This window comes from Podarcis filfolensis (assembly GCF_964270895.1).
Source record: "Podarcis filfolensis genome assembly, chromosome: 4".
Classification (NCBI taxonomy): Eukaryota; Metazoa; Chordata; class Lepidosauria; order Squamata; family Lacertidae; genus Podarcis; species Podarcis filfolensis.
This window is the reverse complement of record NC_139607.1, coordinates 83,063,621-83,082,935: the sequence shown is the minus strand read 5'-3', so window position 1 is coordinate 83,082,935 and position 19,315 is coordinate 83,063,621. Positions and strand designations below refer to the sequence as shown.

The 19,315-nt window shown below is 44.2% G+C and overlaps 2 protein-coding genes across 2 annotated transcripts; both read right to left on the bottom strand.

Annotated features, from left to right (window-relative positions):
* Positions 1-2,120: 2,120 nt before the first annotated feature.
* LOC310761825 (uncharacterized protein) lies at positions 2,121-16,984 on the bottom strand. Its single transcript, XM_083612022.1, has 7 exons — positions 16,933-16,984; positions 10,020-10,228; positions 9,293-9,387; positions 8,172-8,457; positions 5,937-6,188; positions 4,293-4,387; positions 2,121-2,504 (listed from the first exon to the last, which is right to left on the bottom strand). Exons 2-7 carry the CDS (start codon positions 10,191-10,193, stop codon positions 2,210-2,212), a joined length of 1,197 nt encoding a protein of 398 aa, XP_083468148.1. The 5' UTR covers positions 10,194-10,228; positions 16,933-16,984; the 3' UTR covers positions 2,121-2,209.
* LOC310760566 (vitelline membrane outer layer protein 1-like) lies at positions 13,293-17,466 on the bottom strand. Its single transcript, XM_083609328.1, has 3 exons — positions 16,945-17,466; positions 14,476-14,570; positions 13,293-13,664 (listed from the first exon to the last, which is right to left on the bottom strand). Exons 1-3 carry the CDS (start codon positions 17,152-17,154, stop codon positions 13,370-13,372), a joined length of 600 nt encoding a protein of 199 aa, XP_083465454.1. The 5' UTR covers positions 17,155-17,466; the 3' UTR covers positions 13,293-13,369.
* Positions 17,467-19,315: the final 1,849 nt, after the last annotated feature.

Genomic DNA, 19,315 nt, shown 5'->3' with positions numbered 1-19,315 from the left:
GTCCTAGGCTCTGTGGGTTAACCCACAGCACCACCTAGTGCCAAAAGGACCACGTGTGGACAGCAGGCAAGCTTAGAACGTACATGGTAAATCACAACCAACCAGGTTTCTAATTTACATAAGCTGCATTCTGTGCAGTACCAAAGGTTTATTTGTGTCGACCTCCCACCACCATCTGTAACACTTCATGAAAAGATTGGGTTTTTTTGGTTTTTGGGTTGTTGTTGTTTTGTAAAATGTCTGTATGTCAATCAGAACTTGGAGCAGCTGTGCTTGTGACAAACTTCTGTCCCTGCAACCAGCAACCGCAGTCATATTGTTTACCAGTGGGGTTTTTTTTTTCTTCACAACATGTTGATGGGAAGGCAAACATTATGGAAGGTACCTTATTGGAGATCTTCCAGAAAACCTAAAGTTTAAAAACATATAAAGATGATGAGAACCTCTCTGCATTTCCAGATTTCAGGAGAATGGAAAGGATAGGAAGCTGGTAAGGGCACAATCCAAAATCCTTGTACCAACACATAAAAAGGTAAAGGTACCCCTGCCCGTACGGGCCAGTCATGTCCGACTCTAGGGTTGTGCGCCCATCTCACTTAAGAGGCCGGGGGCCAGCGCTGTCCGGAGACACTTCCGGGTCACGTGGCCAGCGTGACAAAGCTGCATCTGGCGAGCCAGTGCAGCACACGGAAACGCCGTTTACCTTCCCGCCAGTAAGTGGTCCCTATTTATCTACTTGCACCCGGGGGTGCTTTCGAACTGCTAGGTTAGGCAGGCGCTGGGACCGAACAACGGGAGCGCACCCCGCCGCGGGGATTCGAACCGCCGACCTTTCAATCAGCAAGCCCTAGGCGCTGAGGCTTTTACCCACAGTGCCACCCGCGTCCCATCGTACCAACACATAGTCAACTACAAATTTCCTCTGCCTAAGCATATCCATCAACTGCCCTGGGGGGAAAAATGGGACATCCTTTTTAAAGAGAGGACAGAGGCCAAAATGGCCGCCGCAATCTTGTGAGATTTCAGACTACACTTTTTTTCAGGCACAGTGCCCGAAAGCACACAAGATCGTTGCCCCACAAAAAAATGCTTTTGGGGGGCAGTGATCTTGTGTGGTGCTCCAAAATGCATGTTTCAAGGCCTTGTGCCCCCAAAAGGCCTTTTGGAGGGTGATTTGGTGCAACTCACATGAGTCACACACAAGTGCAGACTTGGTACATGGTGTCCCAGATTTGGCCGTGTTGTGTTGGAAGGTAAGCCTAAGAATTGTTGGGATTAAAGTAACAATGCTTGCAATAAGTTACCTTGAACCAGTATGGGGCGATAGAAAGGGCAGGCGATTGTCTCCTGTTCAGAGGCTTCCATTTGGACAATGAAACATTAACGCTAAGGTCATCACTCCTCAATATAGGTACAATGGTGGACTATATATGTGTTGATTGGGTGATTTTAAAAATGTATACAGACACTCTCTCTCTCTCTCTCTCTCACACACACACACACACGTGTACACCTGGAAGGAAGGAAGACCCAAGTTAAAAATAGCATGAACGTCTGCCTTTGCTGCTCCTTCTTGGTTGTAAAATATAAATGTTGCTGCTTGATCACACAGCTTTTTGGGACAGTGGTCACTTCACCAGGAAGTACACTGATGTTCACGCACAACTGGGAAGTCCTTTCTGCAGGCAGTTGTTGTCTTTCCCCCATAGTTTATTACAGGCATAGGCAAACTCAACCCTCCAGATGTTTTGAGACTACAATTCCCATTATCCCTGACCACTGGTCCTGTTAGCTAGGGATGATGGGAGTTGTAGTCCCAAAACATCTGGAGGGCCGAGTTTGCCTATGCCTGGTTTATTACCTTTGTGGCTTGCACTTCTCCCCACACCCAACCCCACCCCACCCCACCTCTAAACATCAATCTGTAACTTCAATCATTGGTTGAAATTACAGAATGTTGGCAGCAGACTGGTTTCTTACTAAGCAAATTGACAGAATAGTGCCTCCAACACTATCAACACCTGCAGAGCTGTGCCCCTTATTTAATATTTTTCATTGCCTCTCATTGGGAAGTGATAGGTGCAGAGTTAAGTAATTCGGTTCAAAATAGACACACACCATTCTCAAGCTGATATTTAATTGTGGTTAACATCCATGACAACTGAAAAGTAGCAGAGAAACATTGTATGATAAGGAGACACCATAGCGTTCAGCGACAGCAGAAGAGCTTCACATCATTAAGTGCTGTGTCATCACGCTCGCCTTGGTAACCCTGCACCTTTGTCTGGATCCCACAGACAGAACCAGAATAGCAGCGACTGCTCCAAGAGCCAAATCTACCCCAGGCAAGTCCCTGGCCTGTCAGTGCAGTTCCGTCTTGGCAGGTGAACTGGACGTTGTTGGCTGCTGTATCATCGCCTTTGCCTTGGTGTTCTTCCACTCTCAGAGAGAAAGAGAGCAGATTGCCTTGGGGACAGTATTTAATTTCTTTCCAGGATCCCCACCTGTCAAAGAAGATACTAATGTTAATTAGAAATGCACAAGGATCCCTCTGCTTGCTCCTTATGGGATCAAGCACTTGTGAGCATTCCAAGAGGATGCTCCAAAAGCCTCAAAGGCCTTTGCATTGCTGCCTTCAAATGTCCACAATGTACCTGCCTCTGCCCCTCCTTCCTACCCCAACACTCTCGCCTCCCAGTGAAGGCAGTAGTCCATGGCCAGGAACCCAGAATTAGGTAGCGCTAGTAAGTCTATGAAACTGTTTGATATCATTTTGATGTTCCATTTACAATAAATCTTGCTTGGTAGAATGATCTAGCAAAATTATATATTTACTGGAAAAGGAGAGAGATGACAGGGCACATAGATCAGTTCACTAGGGCTCGACTTTTTTTAAGTTAGAGAACAATCCTGAAGCAAAACAACCAGTATATTTCAGAAGATGTAATGCGGGATATAGGATTATGATCCTCCATCCCTGCTGTCAAGAAGAAAACACCAACAACTAGGGTATCATATGCCTGGGTACAGGGGTAGGCTTTAGATAGTTTAAAATTGTTTTCAAATGTTTCGAATATGTTTTGTTTTAACAGTACTTTTAAAATAAAGTACTTCTTTGGGAGGAAATGTGGGCTAGTACTTTAATAATTAGTGGTCCTGTAAGGAAAAACAATAACTGGCTTGGGCTGCAATCCTACAAACACTTTGTTGTTGTTTAGTCGTTTAGTTGTGTCCGACTCTTCGTGACCCCATGGACCAGAGCACGCCAGGCACTCCTGTCTTCCACTGCCTCCCGCAGTTTGGTCAGACTCATGTTTGTAGCTTCGAGAACACTGTCCAACCATCTCGTCCTCTGTTGTCCCCTTCTCCTTGTGCCCTCCATCTTTCCCAACATCAGGGTCTTTTCCAGGGAGTCTTCTCTTCTCATGAGGTGGCCAAAGTATTGGAGCCTCAGCTTCACGATCTGTCCTTCCAGTGACAAACACTTTACCTAGAAGTAAGTCTCACTGAACTCAATGCAACTCCCAAACAAATAACTTCACTTAGTCCTTCCAGTTATTTAATCCCTGACAGTAATATGGTGTTTTCTAACAACATCCTGGTTCTCTTGAATAGAATTGGAGTCTGTCTCTATTCGTTTCTTGGCTTCCATGAGGCAGAGCCAGGTCCAGATTTGGCCTTGAGTAAGATCCCCTTAATACAGAGCTTTCCGAACTTTTCATGAAGGAGTGTGGGGAGAGTTCACGCGACACACCTACACACTGCAGCTGACACACAAATGTGTTGTGACACACAGTTTGGAAAGCTCTGCCTTAATGTTTCCCTCCTTAAGTGTCATCACTGCCCCTTCATTTGCCTTCTTCTCTGAGTCCAACACATATGGCAAAAGAGGAGGGCAGGAAGAGCAGAATCTGCTCGTCCTCCTTCCTCCTTGCACTACTCACTTGCTCAGAGAGGTTAAGTGAACATGCAAGGAGGAGCGGCAGCTAAGCAAGGAAGAGCCAGAGGTTGGTACAGTGTCCCCTACTGGAGTACAGGCCTCAGCAAGTGTCCAACAGTGCCAGCCCCTCAGGCTGGATTTTCCATGAATTCTGTGGTCTTGCAAAGTAGTGTTCGAAACCAGGAAAATGCTAGAGTTGATACCACTTGAGAGCTTTGAACAGGCAGTATGAATCCTGATGTTCACCTTTTGGTGGTGCTGATTTAACCCAGCGTAAGTAATTTCCTGTCAGCCCCTCCCATCTTCCAAACAATTACACCAAAGAATAAATGAAAGCAAGAAAGCTACTTACGGGCCAACTGAAGACTCAATTATTGATCCATCAGTGCAGTGGAGACGGACTCCATTCAGGGCTGTATCATCCCCAAGGCCTTGAACTGGCTCTACCTATTGGGAAAAATATGCCAGGCTAGCTTCCTCATGAGGTGATTATCTGGGTGGTGGCCCTTTCAGAGAACAAAGGAAAAGGGGCTCTGTGCCAGACACCAAATGGATGGGACCCATCCTTCAACTCTTAGATAGTTAGAAAGATAAGCCTGGGTTTTAGAGCAGAGTTTTTGGTGATGTGCAGTAGAAGAAAAGCAGCAAGCAGAGGGCCAGAGAATAATGTTTGATTTCTGTTTGAATCCAAGGCTGTGGCTATGAGAGAAGCAAAACCCTTTTGTAGGTAATGATGTAAACCTCTCCATTGTAGGCTCAGGTTGTATATATGTGCAAATTAAACCATATATCATAAAGACACCACAGTCTCCAATGTGCCTTATTCTAAAAGGAAACCCAAACCCTGGGTAAGCACTTGGAACTCCTGGAATCTCTCACCACTTGGAAATTGGGCTGGTATGCAACAGTGGTGTCAGAAGGTGAGATTTGTGTTTCCTGGAGGTGGACCTGTGAGGAAGGTGTGCCCATGCCAAAATGAAGGGAGGAACAGCAACTTCCCTGGAGTAGGTCAGGTAGATGTTCCAGGAGCAGTTAGTGCAGCAGTGAGGCCAGCTACCTGAGGAGCTGATGATGACTGATTTCTCTACTCCCTGGGAGCCTGATGTGGAAAACGGAATGCAGGAGAAAAGTGCCTCACTGGAGGACAAACTGCAAGATGGAGATGAAGAGCAGCTGCTAATAGATCTCTTTATTCCATGTGTGCCAGCGGAACAGGAGGAGCAGCCTCACTCTAAAAGGAAACATGAATCCCAGCTGCCTGGAAACTCTGGAATCTTGCACCACTGGGGTGACATTCATTAATATCATGGAGTCCCATTCTAACCACATAGCACAGAAAGAAAACAATCTTACCATTGAGAAAAAACTCTTATTCCCTGTACAAATCACTGGGGGTGGGGAAAATGGGGATGGTATTCAGCTAAGCTTTACACAGATTTGTCCCATTAATGAACACTGCTAAAGTCTATTAATTGCATAAGGCTTCTCTTGAGTAAAGCTGAGCTGAATACAGTACCTCCAAAAGATATTGCCCTGTGAGACAGTTGGAAGGGCTTCATTGACCATACCTGGCCCAAAGGTCACTGGTCCCAGCCGCCAACAGGATGCAACCGCTTACATACAACCTGCGGCATTGAGGGGGACTTGCACCCCTAAACACACACACACACATACACGCACACACGGAAACAAACCATGCTAGAATACTTTCCCAGTAAATAAATGAATTTAACAAAACCTCTCCTGATCAACCTCAGGGTAGGGAAAGAGGAAACCAGCCCATCACCTGGTTGCTGATATCTGGCCCATCATTCCTTAACACTTCTCCACCTTTTAGACAAAGGGGAAGAATAATAGACTTAAGAATACAGCCATTGCCTATGCTCCCCCCCCCCTCCTCACGGAGGTCTAAAACTATGTTCTGGGAAAGGAAAGAAAGGAGGGGAAGAACTTTAGAGAGAGCTGGATGTGACAACATCTCAGGAGCAAACCTTACCTTCAGTGAGAAGCCATGAGCATAAGATCCTGCTGGGCAAAACTGAATTGCACCCCAAATACCCCACGGTCCTCCATTTGACACTGTGAGGATAGAATTATAGTTTCGGGCTTCTGCAGGCGCAAGGCAGCAGGAGAGGGTCAAGAAGACCACAGCTGGGATGGTAAAATCCATGGAAAGTAATCTGCTCTGAATCGAGGTGCAGAAAGTTAAAGAAAATTGGGAATTTATAGCCCAGGACTTTGAGCTGTGCTGTTATTTCCAAAACTCAGTAAGAAGTCAGGCAATACCACCAGAAGTGCATTAAATGCACATCATGTCAAAAAGTGGCCAGGAAGTTTACAAAAGAGTTGGATTCCCCAAACCCTCTCAGAGTTGCTGGAACTCATCCAAGGCGAAATAATCCTGCAAAAATTTAACCTCTTCTCTATCTTTGCAATGTCCCGCAACACACTTGGGTATTATATCCACATCCTTGGAACTGCAACAATGAGAATTCAGGAGATGTGAAAGAAGGGAGAAACGTCACTAAATGCTGAGTCTAGATTTGTGAATTATACATGGTGGGGCGCAAAGTGGCCCCATAATGAGCCATTCTGACCTACAGTTCGCAGGCTGCAGATCATGGAAAAAACCACTACCAGAAAGAAAGAAAATTCCAGTGGGATGAGGGGTAACATATAAGTTCTAGGCAGGAGATTTGTGTGCCACATGTTAAGATCCCCGAAATAAAAATTAACAGTATATGTTAATGACACAAACCAGGAATAGGATGGGGGGGATTTATAGTCTCTGTGGTTTGTACTTCCTACCCCCATCCCAAATACAAATCTGGGACTTTACTCGTTGGCTAAATAATCTGAAAGTGAGTAGCAGGCTTGTTTCTTACTAAGCAGTTGGGCAGAATAGTGCCTCCACATTTTTCTCTAACTGCCAGATGGGAATCCTCTGATGAACTAAACAGGCAATGTTTAGCTGATTCACCCTTAACATAGGACCTCAACTGTGGCCCTATGATTTCTTCCCGCAGATACAGTGGTACCTCAGGTTACATACACTTCAGGTTACATACACTTCAGGTTACAGACTCTGCTAACCCAGAAATATTACCTTGGGTTAAGAACTTTGCTTCAGGATGAGAACAAAAATTGTGCTCCGGCAGCACAGCAGCAGCAGGAGGCCCCATTAGCTAAAGTGGTGCTTCAGGTTAAGAACAGTTTCAGGTTAAGAACGGAACTCCGGAATTAAGTACTTAACCCGAGGTACTACTGTATAAGAAACATCCCTGGAGTCATGAGATAGTTGCCTAGAGAGGGAATTTCACAAGTATGCGGATCCTACATGGAGAGAGACACACCCCCTTTTGGGCTGACTAATCAAATAGATATGAATGACAGATGCATCTGCAGGGCCTCAGAATCTAAACTCAAGGCCCGGGCATATAAATTTCGGTGCAGGAGGTCCTTCAGATAACTATCCTTCGGATAGTCTGTTAGGGCCAATGCCTAAGGCCAATACCTCTCTCTTACCTGTAATCAATAAAGTTGTGGCCATTTTCGCCCATCAACCTCAATTCTGGTGTCCGGTGTCTTTATTTACTCCATCTGTGGGAGGGGGCGGGTATTGCCACGCAAGAAGAGTTTTGCTGGATCTGTCCACCAGCCTTCTCATCCAACATACTGTTCTCACAGTGGCCAACCAAGTGCCTATGGAAAATCAAAAACCAGTGCTTTCCCCATTGGTGATTCACAGCAAGTGTTATACAGAGGCAAATTGCCTCCAACAGTCAGTATGGCTACTCCTGCCCCCCACCAGCAACTAAGCAGATGCACTCTGTACCAGCTGACATCTTTAAAAGCAGCCCCACAGGCAATGCAAGCTATTTTACTTTCTAAATTTGGATTTAAACGTGTTTCCCCACCCACCAAAATAATTTCAGTTCTAGCTTGGAAATGCCAGGGTGTGCTATGTTTGATTTCAGGACCAGCAAGATGAATTCAGACTGTGACTCAGCACAATATCTGTATGTTGGTTAACCAACACCTGCACAGTTGTGCCCCTTGTTTATTTTATTTTTTTTTCATTTCCTCTCATTCAGAAGGGAAATGTGCAGAGTTACACAATTCGGATTGACACACACCATTCTCCAGCTGATATTTAATGATAGTTAACATCCACGGCTACTGAAAATAGCAGAGAAACATGGTAAGATGTGGAGACTCAGAAGGTTCAGAAACAGCAGTAGAGGTGTACATCATTAAGTGCTGTGTCATCACTCAGGCCTTGTTTATCCTCCACCCTTGTCTGTATCCCACAGATAGAACCAGTGCAACGGCGACTCGGTGAGCCAAAATGACCCCTGTTAAGTCCATGACCCTCCAGCACCTCTCCATCTTTGCAGATGAACATGATGTTGTTGGCTGCTGTATCATCATCTATGCCCCGGCCTTCTTCCACTCTCAGAGAGAAAGAGACCAGATTGCCTCTGGAACAATATTGGGCCTGTGTCCAGGATCCCCACCTGTCAAAGATGACATCAATGCTAATTAGAAATGCACAAGCATCCCTCTGCTTGCTCAAAACAGGATGAAGCCTTTATGAGCATTCCAACTGGATGCTCCAAAAGTCTCATTCACATGTTCACACTGTACCTGCCTCTGCCTGTCCTTCCTTTCCCAACACTCTCTCCTCCCAGTGAAGGTAGTGGCCCTTGGCCAGGAGCACAGAATTAGGTATCATTGGTACATGGGTATAGGTAAAGGTAAAGGGACCCCTGACCATTAGGTCCAGTCGTGGCCGACTCTGGGGTTGCGGTGCTTATCTCGCTTTATTGACCAAGGGAGCCGGCATACAGCTTCTGGGTCATGTGGCCAGCATGACTAAGCCACTTCTGGCGAACCAGAGCAGCGCACGGAAACGCCGTGCTTATCTACTTGCACTTTGACGTGCTTTCGAACTGCTAGGTTGGCAGGAGCAGGGACCGAGCAACGGGAACTCACCCCATTGCGGGGAATCAAACCGCCGACCTTCTGATCGGCAAGTCCTAGGCTCTGTGGTTCAACCCACAGCGCCACCCGCATCCCTTACATGGGTATATCAAACTGTAAAATGTTGCTTTGGTATTTCATTTGCAATACGTATTACATGGTTAAACTTAAGATTGTCTGGGCCTTAGATGAAACAGCAAAATTGTAGAGTTAATACCCTTTGAGAGCATAGAACAAGCAAGATGAATCCCGACATTTACCTTTTCGTGCTGCTTATCTAACCCAGCATAAATAATTTCATCTCAGCCTTTCCCACCACCACCACCTTCCAAACAATTACAACAAAAAGAAAGCAAGAAAGCTACTCACGGTCCAACTTTAGACTCAATTGTTGAACCATCAGTGCAGTGCAAGCGGATTCCATTCAGGCCTGTTTGATCACCAGGAACTTCGTCTGACTCCACCTAGTGAGAGAAGACAGAAAGAGATTTAATAAATGTGAAGATAAAGCTAGGATTGTAGTACTGCTCATATAAATAATGGCTAAGGGACACAGGGTTGAATCCACACCAAGTTAGTTATGCTTAGTCCCATTGAAATCAGAGTCAAACAGATCTCATTGAACTCATGGTTAACAAATGCAATTAACATGGTGTGGATCCAACAGTTTTCAGCTGGAATTATCCATGCCCTGTCTTCTAGCTCAGACCACTACAGTGGGGGGGTTGCTGAAAATAGGGGGTGTTATTCAGCTAAGTTTTACACTGATGTTAAAGAACTCTGCTAATGAATATTAATTTCAATAAGGCTGCTCTGAGTTAAACTGAGGACTTCATTGGCCATATTTGGCCCAAAGGTCACTGGTGCCAATGGCTCAGGACCTCCCTACCTAACGCACAGGTTCCATTTACTGTATTTATTTTTCCCAATTTGAACTATAAAATGGTTATTTTCTTGAGTCAAAATGAGAGTACCCCTAAACATTTTTAGAGAGAAAAAACACTGGGTCTAGAACTATGTCCTGTGGAGTGTTCAGAAAGAGAGAACTAAATTTAGATAGAGCTAGATGGGACAACAACTCAGGAGCAAACTTTACCTTCAATGAGAAGCCATTTGCAAAATATCCTTGTGGACAAAATTTCAGCGGCCCCCAGGTACCCCACTTTCCTCCATTTGACACAGTGAGAAGAGAAGAAGTGAATTGGGCTTCTGCAGGTACAAGGCAGCAGAAGAGGGTCAAGAAGACCACAGCAGGGATGGTGATATCCATGGAAAACAATCTGCTCCGAATCAAGATGCAGAAGGCTGGCTGAAGAATAGCAGCCTTGACAATATATAGCCCAGAAATTTCAGCTGTGTCACTTATTTCAGAACACAGTAAGAGATTAGGCAATACCACTAGAAGACAGAGTTTTGTTAAAACCACATCATTTCAACAGTGGCCAGGAACTTTGTGAAACAGATGGATTCTACTGAACTCCCCAGAGTTACTGCGAATCTGAGCTTGAACTCAACCAAGGGGAATTAATCCTGCAAAAATTAATCTCCTCTGCCTCCACTGTGTACAGCTACACACTTGGGTATTCTGTTGTTGTCGTTTAGTTGTCTAGTTATGTCCAGCTCTTTGTGACCCCATGGACCAGAGCACGCCAAGCACCCTTGTGTTCCACTGCCTCCCGCAGTTTGGTCAAACTTATGTTGGTAGCTTCAAGAACACTGTCCAACCATCTCGTCCTCTGTCGTCCCCTTCTCCTTGTGCTCTCCGTCTTTCCCAACATCAGGGTCTTTTCCAGGGAGTCTTCTCTTCTCATGAGGCGGCTAAAATATTGGAGCCTCAGCTTCAGGATCTGTCCTTCCAGTGAGCACCCTAACAGATACAATGAGAATTCAGGAAAGGTGACAGACAAGAGAAAGTGCCACCACATGCCGAGGATGGGATTGTGAATCTCACATAGTGACAACCAGGACTGGCCCCAACCTGAGCCATTCTCACCCATGTTTCTCAGGAAGCAGCATGCATGCACTAGTGGACCATGCAGCCCCACTCCAATGCTCCTAGGACCACGCACTACCATCACCAACACCATGCCAGTTGATCACGCGGCCACTTCTATGGATTATGTCAGCCTGGAGAACACCTGTCCTGAGATCTTATATAAACTTGCAATGTCTGCTTTATAGAAGTTAAGGAAGGCATGTTAGCCCATAACGGCCTTCTCGGGGATTGTGGTTGTTGTAGTACAGCAACAAATAAAAAGGATTTTTTAATTTTTTGAAAGCTGCCTGCACATCTTGCTTCAAAACCTTCATTCTAATGGGCCTAGAGGCGACCTTTCTTCCCTCTCTATGGAAGTAACGCTCCGCTTGTGCTGAGGCACACCTCGCACCCGGCATGCAACAGTGTGCCAAGGAGCCTTGTGCCCATGCTCCCTGAACTTCTGCCTCTTGGCTAGCAAACAGGGTTTTTCCCCTGACCGTTTGTCCTCTCTTAGATTTGGTTACTGTGTCCAGGGCAGCTGTTTACCAGCTCCATCTGGTACGTAGGCTAAGACCCTGTCTGCCTGCGGACTGCCTCGCCAGAGTGGTGCATGCTCTGGTTATCTCCCGCTTGGATTACTGCAATGCGCTCTACGTGGGGCTACCTTTGAAGGTGACTCGGAAACTACAACTAATCCAGAATGCGGCAGCTAGACTGGTGACTGGGGGCGGCCGCCGAGACCATATAACACCGGTCTTGAAAGACCTACATTGGCTCCCAGTACGTTTCCGAGCACAATTCAAAGTGTTGGTGCTGACCTTTAAAGCCCTAAACAGCCTTGGCCCAGTATACCTGAAGGAGCATCTCCACCCCCATCGTTCTGCCCGGACGCTGAGGTCCAGCGCCGAGGGCCTTCTGGCGGTTCCCTCATTGTGAGAAGCAAAGCTACAGGGAACCAGGCAGAGGGCCTTCTCGGTAGTGGCTCCCGCCCTGTGGAACGCCCTTCCAGCAGATGTCAAAGCGATAAACAACTACCAGACATTCAGAAGACATCTTAAGGCAGCCCTGTTCAGGGAAGTTTTTAACGTGTGATATTTTACTGTATTTTTGGTTTCTATGGAAGCCGCCCAGAGTGGCTGGGGAGGCCCAGCAAGATGGGCGGGGTATAAATAATAAATTATTATTATTATTATTATTATTATTATTATTACTAGACATAATGCTTGGCTGGAGCATAACCAGGGAGGCAGATGTAATCAAGTATCAGGGAACATTTTAGGGGAAAACCTGCTGACACGTGTATTTGATAATGCTGGAAATGTGCTTAGATGGAAATACGTCATGTTCAGAGCAGTTTCACTACTGTTTCCAATTTTTGACTTCTGCTAATAAAAGGAGCCTCTGCGGAACTAGCCGGCAGCCTGCTTGGAGCACGCTTGCCAGCGTGTTTCTGCACAGCTCTCCTGCATCCAACCTCCTGTCGTCCTCGTTATTCCTACAGCTCTCTCTTTTTTTATTATTCAAGTAATCTAAGAGACTGAGCCCTTTTCTCTCTCCAGGCCCTGTGCAGCCCCAGCACCAGTAGACACGAGTTGCCGTAAACATTGTGTGTCAACACTTTAGGAAATAGTTTGATTCAGATAAACCACTCAGTTTCTGTGAATCTGTACTGCAATTAGTCCAAAGCAAGGTAAATCTGCAAAAGTCGATCCATTTTGGTTCCATTTATCATGCTGCAGCATTACCGGAAAAAAAGAACATTCCAGCAGGGCGGGGGGTGGACTACAAAAGCCACAAGGAGACCAGGAATTGGAGGGGTAAGTAGGGTGTTAACTCCTTCAGGGGGGGTTCTTGCCCCTCTTCTTCCCACCCCCACCCCCACCTCTCAATGCTGCACATTTGGGAGGACTGGTTTTGGATTAGTATTCATGTTTCTGACGCTTTTGGGATGCATTGGGGTGCATGTGTGTTCAAAGCAAGCAGGATGGACATGGACAGAATAGTGCCTCCACATTTCCCCTCATATCTTGTATTCTGGATATGCTAGATATGCTAGATCAGAATCCAGACTAGCTAATGATCTAACAGGGAGTCAGTATGGCCATTGTATCAGATCTTCCCACTTGGCCATGATGCTCACAGTGTGACCTTTGGCCAGTCACTCCCTCTCAGCGTAATCTACCTCACAGGGTTGTTGTGAGGATAAAATAGGAAGAGAGAAAAATGTCTGTGCCCCCTTGAGATACATGGAGGAAAGCTTAGAATTGGAGATACTGTGTGTGTGTATGTGTGTGTGTGTGTGTGTGTGTGTGTGTGTGTGTTTCATTGCTTCCCACCCAGAAGTGATAGGTGCAAAATTAAGTAATTAAAATGAAAAGAATCACACACTACTTTCATGCCAATATTTAATTGTGGTTAACATTCATGACTGCTGAAAAGCAGCAGAGATACAGGGAGGTACTTTGGGTTCAGCCACTGCAAAAGAACTTCACATCATTGAGTGCTGTGTCATCGCCCTTGCCTTGGGGAGACTCCACCCTTGTCTGAATGCCACTAATGAATCCAGTGTAGCAGCGACTGCTCCATGGACCAAAATAACCCCAGGAAAGTCCATGGCCCATCAGCCCAGTTCCATCTTGGCAGGTGAACTGGATGTTGTTGGCTGCAGTATCGTCACCTTTGCCCTGAGGTTTTTCCACCCTCAGAGAGAAAGAGGCTAGATTGCCACGGGGGCAATACTGAACCCCTGTCCAGGATCCCCACCTGCCAAAGAAGACACTGACCGTTAATTAGAAATGGGACAGGAATCTGCTTGCTCCAAAAGGGATCAGGCCATTACTAGCATTACAGAAGGATGCTCATAGTGTCTCAAAGGCTTTGCATTGTATTCAAAAAGCACCTGCTGCTCCTTCCTTCCCTTCTACCTTCCACTCCTGGTGTAGGCAGAGAAACCCATGATCACAGAGTCAGGTATTATTGGTGTGTGAGTCTATGAAACTGTTACATTTCACAGTCTGCAATGAATATTGTTTGACACAACCTAAGATCTTCTGGGTCTGAGATGACCCAGAATAATTATCTGTTTACTGGAAAAGAGGTGGGAAACCTGAAATGGGGAGAAGTATCAGTTTATTGAGGCTCAACTTGTTTTGAGCTAGGTAGCTCTTCTGAGGAAACAGAACCCTGAGAGGATGTTAATAGGACATCAGAAGATGCAATGTGGGGCATGGGACTTTGGCCCTCCACTTCTTTCTCAAGAAGAATCAGAAACCAGCAACTAGGGACTGGGCCAGAGGGAGCAGTTGGTCAAATTCAGGGATCTCCTATCAACAGGATCTTGGAGAGGTATGGAATAGTGGGTAAGCGATACTATCTTAGGAAGAGAGGTGGTAGACACTTGACGTTGGTTGCCACTGCTCAACCACCCCCCAAAAGAGAACTGGGTAGCCATGTTGACTTGCCCTCCTATCTGGTGCTGATCTAACCCAGCCTAACAAATTTCAGTTCAGCCCCTTCAACCATTATCTTCCAAAGAATTGAACAAAGCGGAGAAGAAAGCAAGAAAGCCACTCACGGTCCAACTGAAGACTCAATAACCGAACCATCCGTGCAGTGCAGGCGGATTCCGTTGAGGGCTGTGTCATCACCACGGCCTTGAACTGACTCTACCTAGAGGGAAAAGACATGCAGAGAGTGTAATATATTTGAACTGCTGAACTACTGACATCAATCTAGTATATATTTTGGGAAATTGTTTTTCCATTGGTATGCTTTCTATGAGTATGGCCGCCTCTTGTGATATTGTCACCAAACCTGGCCCTAATGGTTCCTGGGGTGAGGGTCTTTGTGGAATTTTGGGTATCAGGCACCATTTTAAATCTAAATGGCAGACCAAAACATGACTTGATAATACCGCATTGGATTTTTTCTGTGTTCCAAAATTTTAATAATTTCCATTCCATTCCGTTGAGTAAAAGTAACCCCTTATATAACAGCTACAATCTTGTGATTTCAATTAGTGTTGATATAATAGGTAATTTATAAAGTTTCAAGTGAGGAACTTTATCTGTAATCCTTATTCTTTCCTGGCTGTGATAATTTTTTCCATGACGCTTTCCCATCCATACAATAATACAATAATAATTTATAATTTATACCCCGCCCACAGGGCCGGATTTAGATTTGATGAGGCTGTAAGCTACTGAAGGTAATGGGGCCTTTTATATGTCCTGCTGTCCTTTGTCAACAACAAATTGTCGCTTTTTTTGCATTGAATATCTGCTATATGGTCATTTATGGAACTTAAATGTATCTAAAGCCATTTGCACATAACAAAATATGTATTTTATCAAAGTAATTGTTGAACTTATATTTTGGAAATGTACATCCAGGTTTTTTTCCATTTAATTTTTTGAGGGGCCCCAAAGGGAGTGGGGGCCCTAAGCTATAGCTTGTTTAGCTTATATGTAAATCTGGCACTGCCCACCCATCTGGCTGGGTTTTCCAGCCACTCTGGGCAGCTCCCAACTGAATATTAAAACACAATACAGCATTAAACATTAAAAACTTCCCTAAACAGGGCTTCCTTCAGATGTCTTTTAAAAGTAAGGTAGTTGCTTATTGCCTTGACATCTGATGGGAGGGTGTTCCACAGGGCAGGCGCCACTACCAAGAAGGCCCTCTGCCTGGTTCCCTGTAACCTCACTTCTCACTATATGGTGTTGTATCCTTTATTCCTGCAACTGTTGGTTGTTCTGCCATGTCTCGGGAGAAGCTGTTATCTTATAGTTCCTAAAAGTCACTGCATCGCTTTGTCCCGTGATTCAGCTTCCAGTAAACAAGCTGTCTTTGCTGTTTTTCCAGCCTCGGAAGAACAGTCTGAATCCAGACCGCAGATAGTTAATCCAAAAACTTCTCTTCTTGCAGCTGGCAGACTCCTTTCCTCCCTACTGCTGATTTATGGCCATTTATCCTTATCTCCTTAACACCATCATCAAACCTTTATTGCATTAGCATACAGCCATAGCAGGATAAGACAAAAATGCTAGAGAGAAGCAACCTAACAAAATTCAAACGATATTACTGGCATTGTGACATTTAAATTACCCTAAAACAATAATGTAAAAATTTAGTTGCCAGCGCCGGGAATCTAAAATGCAGATGTATATAAAACATATAATGGCCCCAAAATAGGCTCGGCACATTAGGTTAAAAAGGTAATACAAAGAATTAAAACAGGTCCAGGTCTGGGACACACTACCCAGTCAGTGTAGCCCTGAGTTTCAAAGCCTGCACTATAAAGATTGCCACCCCACGTGAAATTTGGGGATTTGCATCCACAAGAAGCGATTTCAAACAGTCTTCCTTAGATGTGATGGTGGGCGGGATCAAGAGGAGGAGCTTAGTTCTTATTAGCTCATAAATAGGGCAGTAGAAAAAGAAATGTATGAAGTCCTCTACTTCATTCATTGTGCATGGACATAGACGCTGAGTAATGGGGGTCTTAAAGTAAATCCCCTGCAAGAAGGCCGTGGGTATAGAATGGAAACGGGCCATGGTAAACGCTCTTCTCAAATTGGGCTCCGTCAAGTCTATCAAGTAGTTGGCCAGTGATCTTACCACTTTCACTTTAGGGAGCCACTTGGAGAGGCGAGCTGTGGTGGACTGTGCCCGGTCCATTTGTTGGACCATTTGGACCATTTGTTGTTATGAGCACAAGTTAAAAAGGCTTGCCTGGCTAGTAGGGAGCCTGGGGCATTGATTAATTTACAATAAAAACTAATTATTCTAATGTGGGCTCTCGCAACAATAGAGGGGAGATCTCCTTAACACATTCCTTTGTGGATAATGGAGGTTAGGGAGCATTTGATAGCAATTCTGGCCATTTGGCCTAGCATCTGCTTAGTTAAGAGTCCATCCCTGTCCTATTGCTTCCCCACATTTCTTGTTGAGTTCAAAAACTGTGTTCTGGGGAGTGTTCAGAAAAAAACAAAGGAAGGAGAGAGACATCTGATTGTGACAGCAACCCAACAGCAGACCTTACCTTCAGTGAGAAGCCATGAGCATATCCCTGTGGACAAAATTCGATCATCCCCCAAGTGCCCCATGGTCCTCCATTTGGCGCTGTGAGGGTAGAATAATAGTTCTCGTCTTCTGCATGGGCAAGGCAGCTGAAGAGGATCAAGAAGAGCATAGTATTGATGGTAAAGTCCATGGAAAGCAATCTATTCTGAATAATGTGGAAAGAGTCCATCAAAGAATAGCAGCCTTGAGAATTTATAGCCCAGAAATTTCAGCTATGTCACTTACTTCAGAACATAGTAAGAGATTAAGTAACACCACCTGTAGACAGAGTTTTGTTAAAACCACATCATTTCAGCAGTGGCAAGGAACATTGTGAAACAGGTTGATTCCACTGAACTACCCAGAGTTACTGTGAATCTGATCTTGAACTCAACCAAGGGAAATTAATCTTGCAAAAATTAATCTCCTCTGCCTCCACTGTGTACAGCAACACACTTGGGTATTCTGCTGTTGTCATTTAGTCATTTAGTCATGTCTGACTCTTCATGACCCCATGGACCAGAGCATGCCAGGCACTCCTGTCTTCCACTGCCTCCCGCAGCTTGGTCAAACTCATGTTAGTAGCTTCAAGAACACTGTCCAACAATCTCATCCTCTGTCCCCTTCTCCTTGTGCCCTCCATCTTTCCCAACATCAGGGTCTTTCCCAGGGAGTCTTCTCTTCTCATGAGTATTGGAGCCTCAGCTTCAGGATCTGTCCTTCCAGTGAGCACCCTAACAGATACAATGAGAATTCAGGAAAAGTGAAAGACAAGACAAAGTGCCACTACAAGAAAGCACCACCTGTAGATATATTTGCATTAAATACCTATTTTGTATCAATATTGGCTGGGGGTTAAGGAAATAGTTTGATTCTGATAAGCTTCTCAGAGTAGCAGGGTATTTGAGTTGGAACCTCTTCAAGCCAAAATAAACCTGCAAAAAGTAAACTATGCTGTCTTGATGAAGTCCTGCAACTCACTTGGGTGCTATATCCACACCCTTAGAACAGCTACAATGAGAATTCACATTTCACTTTAATGTACATGGGAAAAGTGCAAGAATCACTGTGATATGGGTGTCTAAAGAATTAGAGTTGAGGGTAAGGAAAATACAGATTATCCCAAGAACAATATCAGATCATAGCCCTGTATTTTTAGAAATGCAAGATGAAATTCAATCCACTTTTAGTTGGAGATAAAATGAGGACTTGTTAGAGGATCTAAATTTTTTGAAAAAGCACAAAAAACCTTAGAAGATCATTTTGATCTAAATCTTAACAAAGACACCAAAATTCAAGTAGTACGGGATGCCAGTAAAGCGATCGTGAATGGTCTATTTATTCAGCAAAACACGTACAGAAGAAAACAGAGAGAGAAAAAGAAAAGGGAGATTTTAGAGGCATTAATGAAAAATGAAAGATAGCTAATAAACAGACCAAATAAAGAGTCCATAAAACAAGCAATAAAATTGTTACAAACACAATATTCAATGATTATTAACCAAGAAATAGAGTGGAAGATAAAAAGAATGAAACAGAAATATTTTGAGTATGCAAACAAACCAGGGAAATTATTAGCATGGCAGTTAGATAAAAATGAGCAAAAAATTTATAAAGAAAATAAAATGAAATGACAAAATTATAGACAACCCCTAAGAAATTAGGAAGGCTTTTGTTAAATATTTTACAGAACTATATAGAAAAGGAAGAGAAAAAAGTAAAGATATAGATCGATACCTGAAGGGTAGTACTCTGCCAAGGATAGCAGAAGAGAAATTAGCAATTTTAAATTGCTATATCCTATAACAATGCAGGAAATACTAGATGCAATCAACTTAGCAAAAATAGAGAAATCGACAGGACCAGACGGATTAAAAGCAAAATAATATAAGAAATTGAACAATCAATTGATGAAACCATTACAGGAGATAATGAATGAAATCTTAACTTCAGGGAAAGCCCCAGAGACATAGAAAGAGGCATATATAACTTTAATTCCAAAACAAGAGGCTGATGTGTTAGCAGTTAATAATTATAGACCGATTTCATTATTAAATAATGATTATAAACTATTTGGTAACATAATGGCTTATAGGATGAAATTAGTACTGAAAGATTATATACCTCAAGATCAGGCCGGATTCCTTCCAGGAAGACAAATGAAGGATAATATTAGGAATATTATTGACATCATAGAATACCTGGAATTGAGAAATGAAAAGGAAGCAGCACTGATGTTCACAGATGCGGAAAACCCCTTCGACAATGTCTCTTGGGAATTCATGGGGGAAATTTTCAAGAAATGAAATTTGGAGATAAATTTAGGAAAGGAATTCAAGCCATATATTCAG

What these genes read in the sequence shown, in the direction of transcription:
- LOC310760566 (XM_083609328.1), bottom strand. Translation starts at nt 17,154, where the DNA reads ATGGACTCTTTCCACATTATTCAGAATAGATTGCTTTCCATGGACTTT. An exon ending in CTCATGGCTTCTCACTGAAG is followed by an intron (nt 14,571 to 16,944) that starts GTAAGGTCTGCT and finishes TTTTCCCTCTAG; the next exon opens with GTAGAGTCAGTTCAAGGCCG. An exon ending in ATTGAGTCTTCAGTTGGACC is followed by an intron (nt 13,665 to 14,475) that starts GTGAGTGGCTTT and finishes CTTCTTTGGCAG; the next exon opens with GTGGGGATCCTGGACAGGGG.
- LOC310761825 (XM_083612022.1), bottom strand. Translation starts at nt 10,193, where the DNA reads ATGGATATCACCATCCCTGCTGTGGTCTTCTTGACCCTCTTCTGCTGC. An exon ending in ATTGAGTCTAAAGTTGGACC is followed by an intron (nt 8,458 to 9,292) that starts GTGAGTAGCTTT and finishes CATCTTTGACAG; the next exon opens with GTGGGGATCCTGGACACAGG. An exon ending in CTCATGGCTTCTCACTGAAG is followed by an intron (nt 4,388 to 5,936) that starts GTAAGGTTTGCT and finishes TTTTCCCAATAG; the next exon opens with GTAGAGCCAGTTCAAGGCCT.